A 16,637-nucleotide genomic window follows, 5' to 3' on the forward strand; every position below is an offset into this window, starting at 1 on the left:
GGGCCAAAGGGGCACAGGCCTCACCTGGCTCCACTGGGAAGCGGCCCAGGTTTCTCGCACGGGGCTGCCGACTTCCCTAGAGCCCTGAGGAAACATGCTTTCGCCCAGCGCAGCGCTGTGCCCTCATCCCTCCGTGTCCCGGGTCAGAGTAACAAGCTGCCCGAGCACAGCTGGGCGTGGGGACGAGCAGTCATTTCTGCCTAGAGCTCCGGTCACGTCAATGGCATTCACTTTCTAGGGACGAGACGTCTTGGCCTAAATTTCAAGACATTATCTCAGAGGCCAAACCAGAGGCAAGTGGTCTGCGAATGGGGTCGAGCTGTGGTCAGCCTGGGTCAGCCGGCAGGCACGGCGAATTCCGCGCGTCTCTCTCCTGCGCGCAGACTTCCCCAGAAGCGAGACGAGACTTGCCTTCTGCACTCCCCGTGCCCGCCGCTCAGCCCTCCCTGACTCCAGCCCAGCAGACCAGCGTGGGGCAGGAGCCCTGAGCACCGGCAACCTTCACACTGAGGAGAACAGCTTTTATTAATACAAATTGGGCCATTAATAATATTTAAATGCATTAGCTTTAACACAAATAAACAAGACCAGCCACTGAAATTTTAAAAACGGATCCCGTGTGCTAGAAAAGAAAACACGGCTGGTGAAGAGGCAGGGCCCCCAGTCAGGTGTTAACACCCAGCGACCACGGGAGCCGCGCCTGGGTCTGAGATGCAGGCTGTAGGGAACATCAAAAGGTGTTAATGGTTTCAATATTTATCTGCTGCAGGGAAGCACTCTAAAAAGAAGACAGAAAAAAAAAATTCTGCTAATGGCTGTGTCTTTGCCATTAAAATGAAAAGCTTAATGCATCTTATAATCAGAGGACAATTTGCAAATCATTAAGAGAAATGTAAAATTCCATTAAAATACAAATCAAGAGACTCTCCCTGGACTAATAATCTTTTTGATATTATTTTGCATTTTACTATTTCTGTTCCAATACCCAGGCCCCACAAATGATCAGTTCCCGAACACGCTATTTACCACAGCCTACTTCTTTAACGAGACCGAGAGAAGGATCATCTGCTATTCAGAGCAGGTACTAATGAAGAATTCCATATATTCTGAAATTTAATTAAAACCCCAAAGATTTCAAATTAGATGCAATTTGAAATGCCTGGGGCAGAAATACATGCACTTGCGTGGCGAGGGTACCGCGCTGAAAGTTGATACCGTAATTGGTCTTGATGTATTTTTGTGTTGCCAGGCTGAAGCACAGAACTCATAACCATATAAAAATTCTCTGTAGATTACCTGCTCATTGAAAATGCCATCACTCAGGTAGTTCTCCACTAAATTACCATACCACTAAAATGCACAAAGTGATTCGCGGAGTGGAGTGGCACAGCTGGCCGACGCGGCCAATGAGTTATGCATGCGTCAACGCGGCCTTTTTTCTTAGTAAAATATGCTCAGTTGAATATTAAAACATAATTGGCATTCAACCTAAGCAGCTTAAACCATTCCGTTATCTTCCTTTAGACCGATTTGGCTCCTCCACAGTTATTTTCAAGGATGCGATTCACAAACTAATGATGCCATCATCCTCGGTGCGGTTTGCGCTGGTTTACATCGGCCATAAACAGGCGCGGCGGCCACGGCCAGCTCGGGACGGCCTTTAATACTGGCTGCTCTTGAACATCAAAGGCCCAATTCTCGAGGAAAAAAAGGGGGGGATGTGCCACTTATGTTGGTTCTTGCATATTTGATTCTAAGAAGAGGAAGAAATGCGAATTTGCTCGGAAAAGTAGGTCTTGGCCGAGCCATGAGCCCTGTGTTTCCGGAGCTCGGTCTCTGACCGTCCAAGGGAAGGCCCACCACAGGCCCGCTGAGGAAGGAACGTGGGTTCAGAAAACACAGATGGCCCGCACACGCACGCACACACATGTCTAGGGATGGGTCCTTTACACACTGTGTTTTGTGCGAAGATCGCCAGCAGTACTCATGAAACGGAAAAGTAGTTGCCATAGTAACAGAGACACTGTAGCTCTTTATGCTGGGGGCAGGATGGGCACGGGCAGGACTCGCCAGAGACACGACTTTCCAAACACAATCAGCATTTACCTTACTGTCGGCAGGGCAGGACAAACCTGGTTTCTCCTGATGAGAGCTCATAACGGAGTGATGTACTTTAGGCTTAAGACCTGCCTTCCCTACGTCAGTCTTCAGAAGCACTGTACGGCCTGGCACTGGGCAGGACATGATGCCTGGCATGCTGAGCCCTGGGGGCGTCCGCTCTGTCCTGGTGACAGCCATCATGTGTCCCAGAGCCACACCAATGGCCTCTGGAAGAGGTGGGATTTTTCCACTCCAACACAGAAACACAACCTTTAAAGAAGAACGCAGACTTGGAAAGCTGCTATTCCAAGTCAGCCTGAACATAAGGGACGCAGGTAAACCAAGTATGTGATGAGGAAATTTACATTAAGTAACGATGGATACACGTTTGGCTCCTGCACACAGTTTCACGGCATTACTGCCATCAATTTTCTAACGCTGATGTGTTCGATGTATTAACTTACAGTCCAGCGCTATGCATATTTTTTATTAAAGGATAATTTTTCTATAAACCCAGGTGGTAGAGATAACTCTATTTATTATTTCTAGGATGGTACAAAAATGCATTTAAAAATGCATTAACATTGCCTATAAAGTGTGAATATACAACATTTTATGACAACAAAAATATTTAAACATTCTCTTTGAAAGCAACCCGCATTAATCTAATGCCTACAGTGGGGATAAAAATTTTGAAAGCACATTTAAGTGAGGGGTCTATTTTTTTTTTTCACTTTAAAATACAGACCTGATAGAAGATTCCATTTTTTCAAAGTGCATTTCAAATGAAAAATTCAGGAAACAGACAATGTGATTCCCTTTTCTCGGTAGGCGGAAATCGGACGCTGGGCTGCTCTGAGGCACAGCCCCTCCACACCCATCCATCGTGAGGACAACTGCGGGTGACCCACCTAAATGTGTGAACGTGACTGGGGAACTTCTCCGAAATAGGAGCTTCCACTGGCTGGCTGTGATTACCAGGCCAGATGGAACACCACACTTTCATGCAAATATTTCCCCATAAAGGCAGCACTTGTGACAATTTCAACTATCAATATTATTTACTTGTAGTAGAGACGCTGTCCTGTCCAATATAAGGTCTGAAAGTAGCTGACATTCAGACCACCTCTTAAGCTTGTTTACATCACACTGTGACCACCCCGGACTTGAGTTAAGGTCTTCTTGAGTATGTATGTATGTACATATGTATTGATTGACTGATTGATCGTCTGAATTATGGAAACCTCAGGGGACATGGGATCTTATCACCTCCCCAGATCTGGGATGAAACTTTCACTGAATGAGGCTTCCCAGGAGCCAGTGGGGATGACTGAATCATCAGATGGGTCTGGGCACAGAACGCCGTGCCTGCTCTTGGGGTCCAGCAGGTGGTGGTCCTGCTTAGCCATGTGAGCACCTCAGGAGCTGGTACCAATCGACAGACTCAACTCTCCTCTTTGGGAGGAGGCACGTACTACCAACTCAAGGGTAGGTGTAAGTGACTCTGTGGGTTACCAGAATATTTAACCTCTTCCACAGCAATCCCAGGGCAGGATCTACATTAGGTGTGCAGAGTATCAGCTTGGGATCCAGGACCTGAAGCCGTTATCTTCCTTCCCACCGGCTGCTTCCATTGTTCAGGGGTCCCCCCAAGAATGTAGAGCTTCACTCACCCAAATATTTCAAAGAGAAACCACATTTTGGGCCAAACTGGATACCTCCTAAAGGTTCTGGTTAGCTTTGCCAACACGATCATGGGATATCCCAGCCAAGGGCCGGCACCTGGCAACACTCTTTAGACAATGAGGAGTGGGGTGGGCTCATCCTGATGTGAGTCCGTAACCTCAGGATACCGACAGTGACGTGCGGCCAGTCTTGCTCACACTTTCCAAATCAAAAAGGTGAGTAACAAACTGGCCCTCCTACCTTCTCCCTTGGCTAGAGCTCTAGATCAGGTCGCTCTATGGATACATGGCCTAAAACTTTTAAAAGTTGTTAATTACAACAGCAAAAATACTTCTTAGAAAGGCAACTATGGGTCTCAAACAAAAATCATTATTAAATTAGGAATGTGAACCTTGGATAGACTGAAGCACATTGCAGAAACTCTCATAAGAGTCTGATCTGTTTCAGTAAATTCCTTTAGAGCACTAGTTCTCAGAACAGGGCACACACACGTTAACACAGACATACACTTGCATGTGTGATACACAACACATATAAACTGTTTGGTCACGTATATATACCTACCTCTCTCAGGATTTTGGACGTGTCCTGGGGAGGGTGAGACGTACAGAAACGATAGTATAATATGGACACACTGTCTAGTGCCCAGGTGCACAGGTTCGCAGAACAACTTGACAAAGCTGTCGGCTTAAGCGAATCAGAGCTGAAGCTAAAACTCCTCGTCCCAGATGTGGTCGCACAGTACAAAGAATAAACCAACACCAGGGACGGCGGCCAGGCAGGAAATAGGAAACCATGAACTCGGACGCTGCCTGAGCCCCAGGCTCTTCAGCCCATGATCTTCACCAAAATGCCAAAATGCAGCTGATCGGTCGAGCTGAAGAGCGGAGGGTGAAGTGCTCGGATGGCCTCTGAGCGGGCTTGGCCACCACGCCCCCGGATGGAGCCAGATTACCAAGGAGGGCAGCGGCCACGGGGCCCACAGAGCCACCACCCCTCAGGGCCTCTGTGGCTCCCTTCTGCTCAGCCTGGGGGCCCCTGACTCAGAGACACCCTCACCGCGGGTGAGGACTTCCGGCAACCTAACACTGTTATCCCACCGGGGAGCTGGAAGTGAGGCACATACCTGAACGCAGACCGGGCTAGGCAGTCCACAAAGGGGTGCTTCTGTCCCCCTGGAGAGGGACGTGCAGCAGATGCCGGCCCTGGGAGTGCGAGATCTCCGGCCAGACAGAAGGGGCTGCTAGAGAAGCGCTGCTCCCTCCCTAAGGCTCTGAAAAGGACTTCTGGTGCCTCCAGGAGGGCTTCCTGGAGACAGTTACTCAGGCCCTGAAAGCAGGGAGCCAGACGTCCCTGATGAGGAAGATACTCGCTCACCCCTGCGGTCCCGTCCGGGACCCACTGCATACCCCGCACACCACTGGCGCTCAGGCTTCGCGCCCACCTTTGTTCTTACTCATCCTCGCCCCCCAGCCCGGGCTTGAGACCACACGCACGGCCCAGCGGGACTCAGAGCCGGGGCTGCTCCTGATTTCGGACTCCTGACCGTCTTCCTGGCACCTTGACCCTCAGGCCCCCTCCCCTTTCCGCTGATCGGCGCCTTCCCCGTGTTGGCGTCAGCGGGCCTTGGGCCAGATTTCCACATGGGCTGCCTGCCCCCAAAAGGCAGTGTGGCCGCTCTCGGGTTGAAAGTACATTTTCACCAGCTCTTTATTTCCTGCTTCATTTAAGTGCGGTGTTGTTGCTTGTTTTAATCAATAAATGGGCATCGGAAGGTTTACAAACTAGGTAGTATCACGGCAAGGCTGACGATTTTTATAAGGCCTCATTCACAGTGCGGGAGAACGTGAGAGCCCCCAGCCGGATGCGGAACCGCCACCGGCCGCTCCCGCTGCCTCTCCGCACGGCAGACTTCATCCAAGTCCAGGGAGGAGCATCAGGTCAAACCTCACGAACGCACGAAGCCGCCTGCTGCTGTGGGCATGAGGGAGGCTGAGACAAAGCTCCTGCCTCTGCCGCGGCCCGCACTGCAGACAGGCCCGGGCCGTGCGCAGGACTGACCTCAGCGCCCGTGAGCGGCGCCCCGGCGGCCACAGCACCCGGACAGGAAGAGGGCTTGGGGCCTCCCTTCCTGGGGAGATGGCGGCCCGGGGTGAGCGGCAGCGGAGGGCAGGAGGGCTGTGCCCCGTGAAGGCTGTGGGGCTGGGGGCCCGGGCGAGCTGGCGTGATGAGCCTCTCCAGGAGGCATTTCTGATTTTACAGAGCCGTCTCCGGTGAGGGCCGGAGGGCGTGACGATGCTGTTCCCGTCCTCAGGGTCCCGCCGCCTCCCAGCACTCACTCAGCCCCCTGGAAGCGCACGGCCCGGGGGACCGTCCTCCGGGACACAGTGTGGACCTTTGCTCACCCTGGAAGGGCCTTTCCCGTAACTCTCTGGAAGGCTTGCAGGAGAGGCCCTTTGCAGAGAGGCTGTTCAACTGACTTACACGAGCACGAGAATCCTTTCTGAGGCCTCGGAACAGAAGCGACAAGACGCTACTCGCCGGCAGGGTTGGCAAATGCGGATCTTACTACCGTCATGCGGCTGGATTTCATAGCTACAAGCTAATAGCTGTGACGAAGGAATTATTAAAGTGTTAAATATTTCATTTAAAAGGGAACATTGCAGTCACTTTGAAAAGAAAACTCAGAACTCATCTGCTGAAAACGATCATCTGTGAGAAGACACCGGAAGGAGCAGCTGGGGTCTGCCACCGCAGGTGCCCACCGCCCGCCGTCCCCACCACCCGCCGTTCACACCGCCACTGGGGTCCACCGCCGTCCAGCCCCCACCACCATCAGCACCCACCACCCACCTTCTGCACCACCGTCCACGCTGCCGGGCTCACACCGCCTCGCACACTGCAGGGCTCACACCGCGCCTCTTGGGGCGCCATCCGTGGAGGAAGCCCCCACTCTAGCCCGGAGAGCAAGCGGAGAGGCCCAGGCTCCCTGCTCTGAGCACCGCGATGGGCAGAGGAGCTGGGAAGGGGAGGGCAGTGAGTGCACACCTTGAATCCGAGAGGGGTCTCAGTTTCCCTCAAGTCGGCCTCTCCTCAGCGCTGGGAAATCCTGCTTCTGGCAAAGTCTACTTCCACCTTTTCACCTGCTCTGCCCCGGACTACGAAGGCTACGCGAAGATGCTTATGTATACAATGGAGCGACGTTACTTTTGAGAAGTAAATGCGGACTTAGAACACATTAACAGGAAAGAACTTCAAACGGTATCTCATTATAAAAGAAACATTTAGATTTCAAGACCAATGGCTTCATTCAGTAACTATTTCTTGGAGAAAAATGAATTCAAAATAGTGCTGACCTCCGCGAGGGCTCGATGGGGAAGCCCCTGCCCTCCCTAAAATGCTTCTTTGTGCCCGAGACGGCTGGCTCTCCGTCAGAGGCCGGCGGCAGATGGTCCCGCTGGCGCTTTAACAAGCAGATGGGCACAAGGTAACCCCCCAAACTGCAAATACAACACACAACGGTTTTTTCTTAGGAAACGCCCTCTACTCAGAACAGTCTCACAAGAAGATTGAACACGTCTTACTCCACACCTGGTTGCTGGTGCTTTCCTGAGCAGCAGACGCCGCCCTCACCCCTTGGAGGACCCCGGCGGCGGCGCGGCACACACCTGCGGACTTCCGGTGGAGAAGGGCCAGCCTCACACTCCTTGGCAGGAGAACCCGGACAATTAACCTGCTACTAATCGCACTTGGGAAATTTTCCAAGATAAGAAGCTGAACTACGTGAAATCTCCAGTATTAAGTTCTAACTAACCTGACAAAGACTTTAACTGTGTATGGCCTACGTCCACACACACGTGTCACCAGCCTTAAAAGATGAACCAGTGCTGAACGGGTGCCCATCTCACCGTGAAGCTGTCTTGCCCGCAGACAAGAGGGACCCACGGAATGCAGTAGGGGCCTGGCCCCCGGGGGCCCCCACGGCAAGGGCTGGCTCCTGAGGACAAGCAGGTTCCGGCGCTGGGGCTCTGTCGGGATTACGTTTTTAGAATAAGCTAAAAGAAGCAGAAGCTAAATCTCAGAGGTAAGACTGGGATGAAAACATGATACGCAAAAGCATATTAAATGTGCCCCAAAATTAAGATGCACGGAAAATAGAATTTATTAAAAAAAACATTTATTCCACATTAACATGTAGCCACACCTCCAAGCCTGTGACGGTTTCTTTTATTTATTTATTTATTTGTCAGAGAGCGAGCAAGCGCGAGTGAGCACAGGCAGACAGAGTGGCAGGCAGAGGCAGAAGGAGAAGCAGGCTCCCTGCCGAGCAAGGAGCCCGATGCGGGACTCGATCCCAGGACGCCGGGATCATGACCTGAGCCGAAGGCAGCTGCTTAACCAACTGAGCCACCCAGGCGCCCCAACGGTTTCTTTCTCTACGTTAATGACCAGTTTCTGGAGGTCTCGGAGGTTGTCAGAGGATTTTCCTGGCATGGGACTTGTCCGCCTACCATGACTCCCCTAGTGCTATAAGATACCAAGTGGAAACAGAGCCAAGCCAGCGACACTGGATAGAAAAAGGTGTTACCACATCTGGGGGTTCGTGTTAGCAATTCTATCATAACTGTCCACCCCTCCCTTCTTAAACTGTAAAATCCCCACACCTGGTCCCTGCCTGGGAGTCAGCGATCGAGCTAAATTAGAAAAACCTGGCTTGCACATGGTAAGGCGTGGGAAACCCCGGCTCGCGGTGACCCCTGTCAGGGGGGTGGGGCTGGCCCAGGGGACCCTGTCCCGAGGAGGGTGCTGGAGGCCGTCTCCCCTAAACCCAGCTAGAGGGACCTGGCCTCGGTTGGAAGCCCCTGCCAGCACTGTGGGGCTCGTCCAACAGGGAAGAGCTTCTGGCTGGGGCTGGACGGCCCCCATCATTACCCCAGCAGCGGTTTCCAGCTCGTTCTGGACACCCACACTGCCCATGGGGGCTGGACGAGGAGGGGGGCTGGCTCGGCCTAGTGCCAGGGAGGCAGGCTCAGTGTGGCCAGCCCCGCCCTCTTCAAACACCAAGAACAGGACCTCAGGATTTTATAAGCTCACTTTCCCCACCTCTACCTTTGATTATAGAGACTTCCTGACTTGGTTTTTTAATTTTTCTGTCCTGAAAATTTTAAAACATTAAATTTCTGCTCACTAGTCAACAGACTTTAAGAGAGGAAAGCCAGTCAGGCAATTCTTTCTTTCATTCTTTACTTTTGACACAGAGAGAGAGAGAACACATGACCACAAGAAGGGTGCATGGGGAGAGAAGCCGACTCCCTGCTGCCCAAGGAATCCGATGTGGGATTTGATCCCAGGACCCAGGGATCATGACCTGAGCTGAAGGCAGATGCTCAACGGACTGAGCCACCCAGGAGCCTCTGGTCGGGCAACCTCCTGGCTCCTAGCGGCACAGCGGTACTCTCCAAGTGACAAACGACAGTGGACGGCATAGTTCAGAGCACCAGGGTTCCCAAGCCCCTACTTCAGAAGCAAAACCACATCTGAGTTCCCAGCCTGAGAAGTACATGGAGGTCACACCGTGTCCCCTGCAGCCTCCGAGGTCACGAGTTGAGCTGAAACCAAGAGTCTGACGCTCAACCGACTGAGCCGCCCAGGCGCCCTAGATTTACCTTATCTAAAACCTCAGGGTCGTTTTTTCCCTTGACTATGGGTGTTCATACATCTAGACATATTTGTGTACGTGTACACATGCACTTATTTTAATATGAGCATAAAAAGCCACTACACAAAATGAACCTCTGGTATATGTGTAGAATAATCTCAGTTGCCATAATTCAGGTCCAAACAAGAAATCAGAAAGAAGCATCTGGGAAAATGCTTTTTGGTGATCACAGACCATGTGCCTTAAACGTGCTACATTTAGTCAGTAAGTTCTCAGTCCGTGCTTTAAGCACACAGTAACTACGGCAAGTTTGACAAATTAGATTGCAAACTTCTCTGAGACAACACAATGCCACTACCCACTCTGATGAGATGTCACCGGCCGAGTTTATGGAAGTAGCTAATTGTCCATGTACAAGCCTCATTTTCTGTGCTGTTGGCAAGCAGACAGTTTAAGTTAACAATAAGCTTATTGAAAAATTCACTGCTATTCAGATGTGTTTCTATTTAAACCTTTCAGCCAACAAGAGTCAAGAGTCGATCTGCATGCATCATTTTTACTGCCTTTGCCAAGAATTATGTGACCACGTGCCAAAGCCAACACAAGCATTTGGAATGGGTGGAGATCGTGAACTCCTGTCCTTACAGCGCGGACACACGCTGTCTCTGTTTAGATGATGTAAAAATACCAAGTCAGGAGAGTCGATAAAACGGGCTGTGACGTGAGCGGTACTTCGTCCGTCCAGCTCCCTGAGCGAAACCCTGGGAGGTGGCGGAGTTACTGACCTCGCTGGAGAATGGGATGGTGAATCGCAGGCAAGGGGAGGCGTGGGAGGGCCGCGGGCTCGTGGAAATAGGCGTCCAGCCAGGCCGCGCACTGCACCAGGGGCTCCGTCATTTTCTCCGGATGGCCAAGCAGCTCAGGAAGTGCGGGGGCCGCCGCAGGCCTGCAAAAGAGGTAAGAGGACGGTCATAAACCTCCGGCCCCGAGTGCACACAGGTGGGAAGCGGATGAACGCCTGCGGTGCCCACGGGCGAACATGCGTGGACGTCTGCAGCAGTTTCGGGGAGGGGCGCCCACTGCTGCTCAGTGGAGGGCAGGTGCCCGCAGGAGGGGTGGGGGCCTTCCCGCCGCGTTTCCCCCTTTGGCTCTAAGAAACACAAGCCCTCTTTGGAAACAAGAGGCGATTCCCGGAGGAACGTGCGGGGACACGGGCTCTGCCGTCTGGGGCTCTGAGCGTCTGCAGTCACCCCGTGAAGCAGGATGTGACACAGTCGGGATGACACACGAGACGCTGGCCCGGTGGGAGTGCGGCTGCCCCGTCGTACGGCCAACGGGCGCACGCGACCCTCTATCCTTTGTCTGTAAAATCGCGTCTTATCAAACCTTCTTCCAGAAATACTACCGAAGGAGTTACCCCGCCTGGGACCACCCGCGCCTCCCAGAGTTTCAACACAACAGCGCGTTCGGGGCTTTGCACTGCTTTGGGCTGCGACCCGGGGACTTCCTCGCGGTCCGCTCCCCGCCCGCGGCGTCTCGGGCTCCAGAGCGTCTGACGCGCGGGCAGTCCTCCCGCGAGGCTAACGCCAGTCATGCTGCTCGGCTTCTGGCTTTCTCCTTTCTTCCCAGATTCCCCCGTTCATTCCTTACGGTCACGTCCTCCTCCTGTCTCCTTCCGGTTAAACCACACACTGTGGAGTCGCTTCGTCGGCTCCTGGCCCGCGGGGCAACGCCCGCCCCCGTGGGAGCTGGCGGCCGCCTCTCCCAGAGCGGACGCCCCTTCGGCAGGAGCCGAGTCTCCGGGGACCCCGCTGCTGGAGCGAGAAAACATCCCTGCTTCCGAGCCCTACAGGTTCATGACGGATCCAACGTTTATTCCGATTTCCTGGAACCCCACACCCACGAAAGCACTGGCACCGAGTCTGAGCTCCTCAGCTGACATTCCTGCCTCCTGTCCAGGTGCCCGGACAGCTGGCAGGCTTCCGAGGCCTTCGGGCCCTGGAGGGCAGCGTCTCTCTGGCATCTCAGATCCCGAAGCTTCGGGGGGAGGGGAGCTGCACGCGGCTCTCCCTGGCCCTCCGAGCCTCACTCTGGGTTAAGGACGCGTGCACGGGCACCGGTCTACGGCTGCCTGTTTCGTCTCGTACCCACCACCCTGAGGAGGGTCTGAGTGGAGAGGCCACACCTGGCTTGGCCATGTGGCCCAGCACAGGGAGGACATGGGGGATGGCGGCCGCAGGAGCGCGGGCCCAACGGCACCGTGCGGGAAGGCCGCAAGCACGCGCAGGCTGCCGCAGACCCGGGAGCCCGTGCACGTCCCGCTGTGCGCCTGCAGGGAGCCGCAGAAGGCGCGGACGCAGGTCTCACGGATGTGGCCCCTCGCAGCACTGCTAGTCTCTCAGGCACGGCGCCCTGTGGAAATGAGAGTCTCCACGTACGTCCTAGATCTCGCCAGAAATCAGCTTCCTTGGATGAGATGCACAGAAATGCCCTTTCCACGGTTTTTCTACAGTAGAACAGAAAGGGGACTGGGGAGAGCGTCTACGCACTTGCATGTGGACAGGGTGGGGAAGGAACGGGACAGGCAAAGTCAAAGAAACGAGTCCCCTGGAACGACCCGGCCGAGTAGGACAACAGACGCGGGCTGGCCATCCTGCCGCCTCCCGACCCGACAGAGCAGGCCGAGGCCTCAGCCCAGATGCCATCTCCGTGAATCTCTGTGGGAGATCCTCGTGGCAACCCACGAGGACAGGCCCGTGGTCGGCCTGGACCCCACATCAACAGAGGGCCCCCCACAGGACGTGCTCCCTGCACAGCACCGCGGGGCCAGCAGAGCCGAGACATGGCTCCCGCCCCGATTTCTCTCTCCATCAGGACATCTGGTCGGGGAAGGACTTGGACTTCCGTGGCTGGCCTGAATGTCACTCGACTTCAGAGAGAAATTCTAGACACTCTGTTCGCATCCTGCTCCTTCCGTTCTGAACAGACGTGCACTGATGACAAAGGAGAATAAAGAGGGGGAGGCTGGCGCATGTCTTGCCATCCCACTCCTGGGGGTGGAGAGAGAGGGGGCCGGTGTTCTAGGGAGAGCCAGGGCTCCCTTCGCACAAAGCAAGGCCAATGCCACCCGGTGTGTGTCGGGGGGTCGGCAGTTTGTCCACGAAGGTCTCAGCCACAAGCATACAGCAAGCTGTGAGTGGCACCTGCCCAAATGGGAGACGAACAGAGCTAAGGGGCCGACGTCCCCACCCTCAGCCTATGGGAGATCCCCGTCCCTCTCCTGCCTTGAGCACCCATGCTGGCCCCGTGTGCCTGGCGCCTCCCTCAACAGGCCAGAAGGTCTCAGAGCTTTTGGGCTATGCTCACCCATTTCACCAACGGTGACTGTGCTTCCCTTGGCCAGGGGACAGACACCACGGGAGATGGGGTACCTTAGGCCATGGGACGGGGCCTTCAGTACCCACTAGCGACCCACTGTGTTCCAAGACTTAACACCTCTTTGAGGCCCCGGAATGGCGCAGGGGCGTCTGGGCATCAAAGGCACTGACCAGGCTGGTCGCTGTGTCCTCGTGGCTAAGGGAGCTGTGTCCCTACTAGCATTTCCCACTCTTAAAAGGATATTTGAAGAATTTTTATAGTAGTAAAATTCATCTTAAATTGATTTTTTATGCTTGTGCTAAAGATCTCAACCTCTGATTTACTCTGTAGGTCTCCTTTTTAACTCTTTCTCTATTGGCATTAGGTAACTATTCATGGGTGAAATGTAATTAAACAGCTTTGCTTCTGAAGCAAGGATTTATGATACTACATTTAAAATGAATGGCATTAAACACACACATAAAACCAGATTTTTAAAGCCATGACACAGATTTCCATTTCTACAATAAAACGAAATTTATTCCCTGCCCTGCCCTCTCCTCCAGCCTCGCTTCGCACGGCCCTGTGCGAGCTGCGGTGTGACGGCGGCGCAGCCCTGCCGGCGGTCGCCCTGATTACGGAGGAGTCTCTGCTGGCCCCCTGCCCACCAGCCCTGAGGCCCCAGTGATTACGGGCTCCGTGGTCCACGCTCCCGTAAATCCCACACCCCAGCCCTCCCTGGGAGCTGTCCCTCAGCCACCACGGAGTCGCACACCCCTGTCCGTGGGCCAGCACCAGGCGTGGGAACCCAGGGCCAGCAGCTGGACAGCCAGCCTGCACGGGCAAAGAGCAGGCCCCGTCCCGCCGTCAGCCGGGACCATGCAGAAAGGGACACATGAGAGTCAGCCAGCCCGAGGCCTTCCTCCAGACGACACTCGTCCTCAGTAAGAGTCACCCGGCCGACCCTGGGACACTGGGCACCACCTCCTCCCCCCTGGCCCGAGAGGGCTGGCTCAAGAGGGCTGGCGGGTGGCTGACCAACGCATCTGGCTTTGTTGAGCTTTTCCACAGAGGACAGGGCAGCACACCGGGCACACTGTAACGGAGCAGACACGGAATCGTACGTGGTTTGGTGTAAGGGTTTCCTCAAGAAACATGCAGCTCTTGGCGATCCCCACACAGTGGCCGTCAGGGAAAGGCTCTGGAACACAGGCACGAACCAAAGGCCCTAGTGAAGTTCTCCTGCAGTCGTGACCCCTTCCCTGCCGGGGCTCGGAGAAAGAACAGCCCGGCGAGCTGGCTCAGAGGTCAGGTTTGTCCTTCAGCCCAGATCAGGATGCAGGAGTGTGGGAAAGTGCTCCAGAACATTTAAAGATGTGTTAATGACGCAGGGATGCCTCACCTGTGAAGGTGGAGGGGGAACCCATCGCTCATGGCGTTCCCAGGAAGGCTGTCCCTCTCCCTGCAAAGCAGCCTGTGTCTCAGGACGTGGATTTCAGCTAGAAAGCGAGGGGCAGGGGCAGCACCACACTGGTGGCAGCAGACAGGCAGGGGGAGGGGACCAAGTGTCAATGGAACGGCCTCCCCGGACAGGTTCCGAGCCATCCATCTGCCGCACACAGAGGTCGCACGCACTGGGCTCAGGCTAGCGGCCGCTGCAGAACCAGGAGCCCTGGGGCAAAGAGAGCCCGGCTGGCCAGGACCCCAGAAGGCAGTGCTCGAGGTCTGCAACGGTGTCAGGGACTGGCTTGACATGAGAAAAAAATGGAAGAACATTCCCGACCCCACATCCTCCAGGGTCTTTCCACACAGCAAATTTGCTCAACACTTTAAAACTCAATCAGTTTGGTAGGAGATCTGGGCATTCAGGTTTGGGGGCGCCTCAAGACTTCACTGCTAGTAAAGAACCACTAAATCTTCATTTCTGAATGAATTCTACTTCCCAAAGACATTAAAATGTCATGTACTTGGCTTAAATCCCATTTGATGTAAGAAAACAGGCCAAAAGTTCTAAGCTACTCACATCTGATTAGCAGCATTAGCTACACCCAGGGGGCAGACATTCAAAACCCTCTCTCTTTGACCCCAGTGCTTTTCCAGTATTTGTCCTCCCAGGATAAAACCGAGTGTTGTAGTTTGGGAACATGAACTGGTGATGCTAGAGGCTTGCCCACGCCAAGAACTTCGACCTCGGAAAAGAGTTCCAAGGACCCGTATTCTTTGCAGTTCATGTGGAATCGACAGCGTGCTGACCCAAGCTGTGTCCTTCAGCAAGGCTGGGAGATCAATCTGGGAAAACCCACGGAGAGTGGGGTAGAGCCTGTGGTAGAAGCAAGAGTGTGGGGCGTTGGCCACATACAGAATCCCAGACACCCTTACGAGGAGAAGAGTCCCCGAGCTGAGCTACAGAAGCGCACCACCCCTTCTCTGGCTCCAGGACGCAGGGTGGGCTCCGGACCCCACAGCATCAGGAAGAGCACATGTTCGGCAAAACGTTACAGCTGCAACAGAAGGGACTCTGAAACGCGTGCCTACTGCGGCTCTGTATCAGCGGTACGCGCAGTTACGTCTGACTCAACAGGTCTCTGGCGGAGTCTCCTGGGTTTGTGTCTGATGGGTTCGTCCTTTAATTACACCTCCTTGCTCAAGTTTGCTTGAGTTTCCTTTTCCAGTGGTGGGATGGAAGATAAGAAATAAATTATTCAACCTATGATCAAAAAAGATCTTTTCTTTTTTTAAACAGTGGGGCTGAATAAAGACTTTAAACTCTATATTCCAACTGAATTTTGTGGCTTGAGTCCACACAAGCCGCTGTTGAGGATCCGTTACATCCGTGGCTTATCCACGAGAGCGTGGACGCAGCATCTGTAGCACGAGGGTGAAGCGACACCGAGGGGGTGTGGCCGCCTTCCACTCGGCCCCCCGCTGGCCCCACGCGCCCGACGCCCTCCGCAATGAGGGCTGCCGCAGGATGTCGGGTGAGCGCACACCTCCAGCGACAGCTCCGCGACACAGCCTGCTGGCCCGCAGCTGTCGGGCGGCACCACCACGCGGGTGCGACGGGGTCCCTGCAGTTATCGGACCTTCTAATCTGGGGCAAAGAGGGGAAGGCGAAAATCAAAGTGAAACGCCAGCCTCCGACAGCAGAACCGCGCGGGAGACGGAGAGGAGAGGCTCCCGACGGGCTCGTCCGGCCATAGGACGGGGGCCTGGTGCGGCTCGTGGTGACGGCCGGCAGCGCGACCGCACATCTGGCGCCGTCCTGACGGTTGGGAGGTCCGTGCGCGGTTTGCCCCACGCCCTGGGAGCGCCAGCAGCCGACGTGGACACGACGCCCGGGCCACACGCTGAAGCGGACACTACAGACGGCGGACGCAACTCCTGCGCGTGTCCAGTGGCAGGGAGCCAAGAGCTGCCGTGACTCCTGACACCCAGGTGGACGGACCGACGTTCACGTGGGGGTCCTGGCGTCTGTTTTCACAGGTCGGTCTCTACAAAGCAGACTTGGCCACCCTTCGACGGAGGACAACCAGTAGCGAAGGGAGCCCGCGCCCGCCGCACGCGAAGTCCTGAAGACGGCTCCGTGGGGCAGGCGCGCTGCTGGCCGTCCCTGCAGGGGGCTGGCGGGAGCCGGCAGGTGCTCTGCACACCCGTGCTCGGCTCTCGCAGTGTGGGTCAGGACAAAACGGACGCACAACCTGCTCTGTGCCTTGACGCCTTCCATCGCCCCACAGACCCCCAAAATGAATTCTACATTCATGATCCGATCATAGGCCACCAATGGTCTAGGTCCCAAGGCCAACAATAGGAGAAGGAAGAGGCAGTAAAATTCAAC

The 16,637-nt window shown here is 54.7% G+C and overlaps 1 protein-coding gene across 3 annotated transcripts in view; it reads right to left on the minus strand.

Moving 5' to 3' along the window:
- Positions 1 to 16,637, minus strand: part of MGMT (O-6-methylguanine-DNA methyltransferase) — a 277,379-nt gene that overhangs the window by 38,127 nt on the left and 222,615 nt on the right. For all 3 annotated transcript variants that reach the window (XM_004751711.3, XM_004751712.3, XM_004751710.3), the window contains exon 3: positions 10,231 to 10,391. In XM_004751711.3, the coding sequence (XP_004751768.2) occupies positions 10,231 to 10,391 (161 nt within the window). The remainder of the gene's footprint in view (positions 1 to 10,230; positions 10,392 to 16,637) is intronic.

The sequence above is a fragment of the Mustela putorius genome, unplaced genomic scaffold, assembly GCF_011764305.1.
Source record: "Mustela putorius furo isolate JIRA1106 unplaced genomic scaffold, ASM1176430v1.1 tig00003909_pilon_pilon_pilon, whole genome shotgun sequence".
Lineage (NCBI taxonomy): Eukaryota > Metazoa > Chordata > Mammalia > Carnivora > Mustelidae > Mustela > Mustela putorius.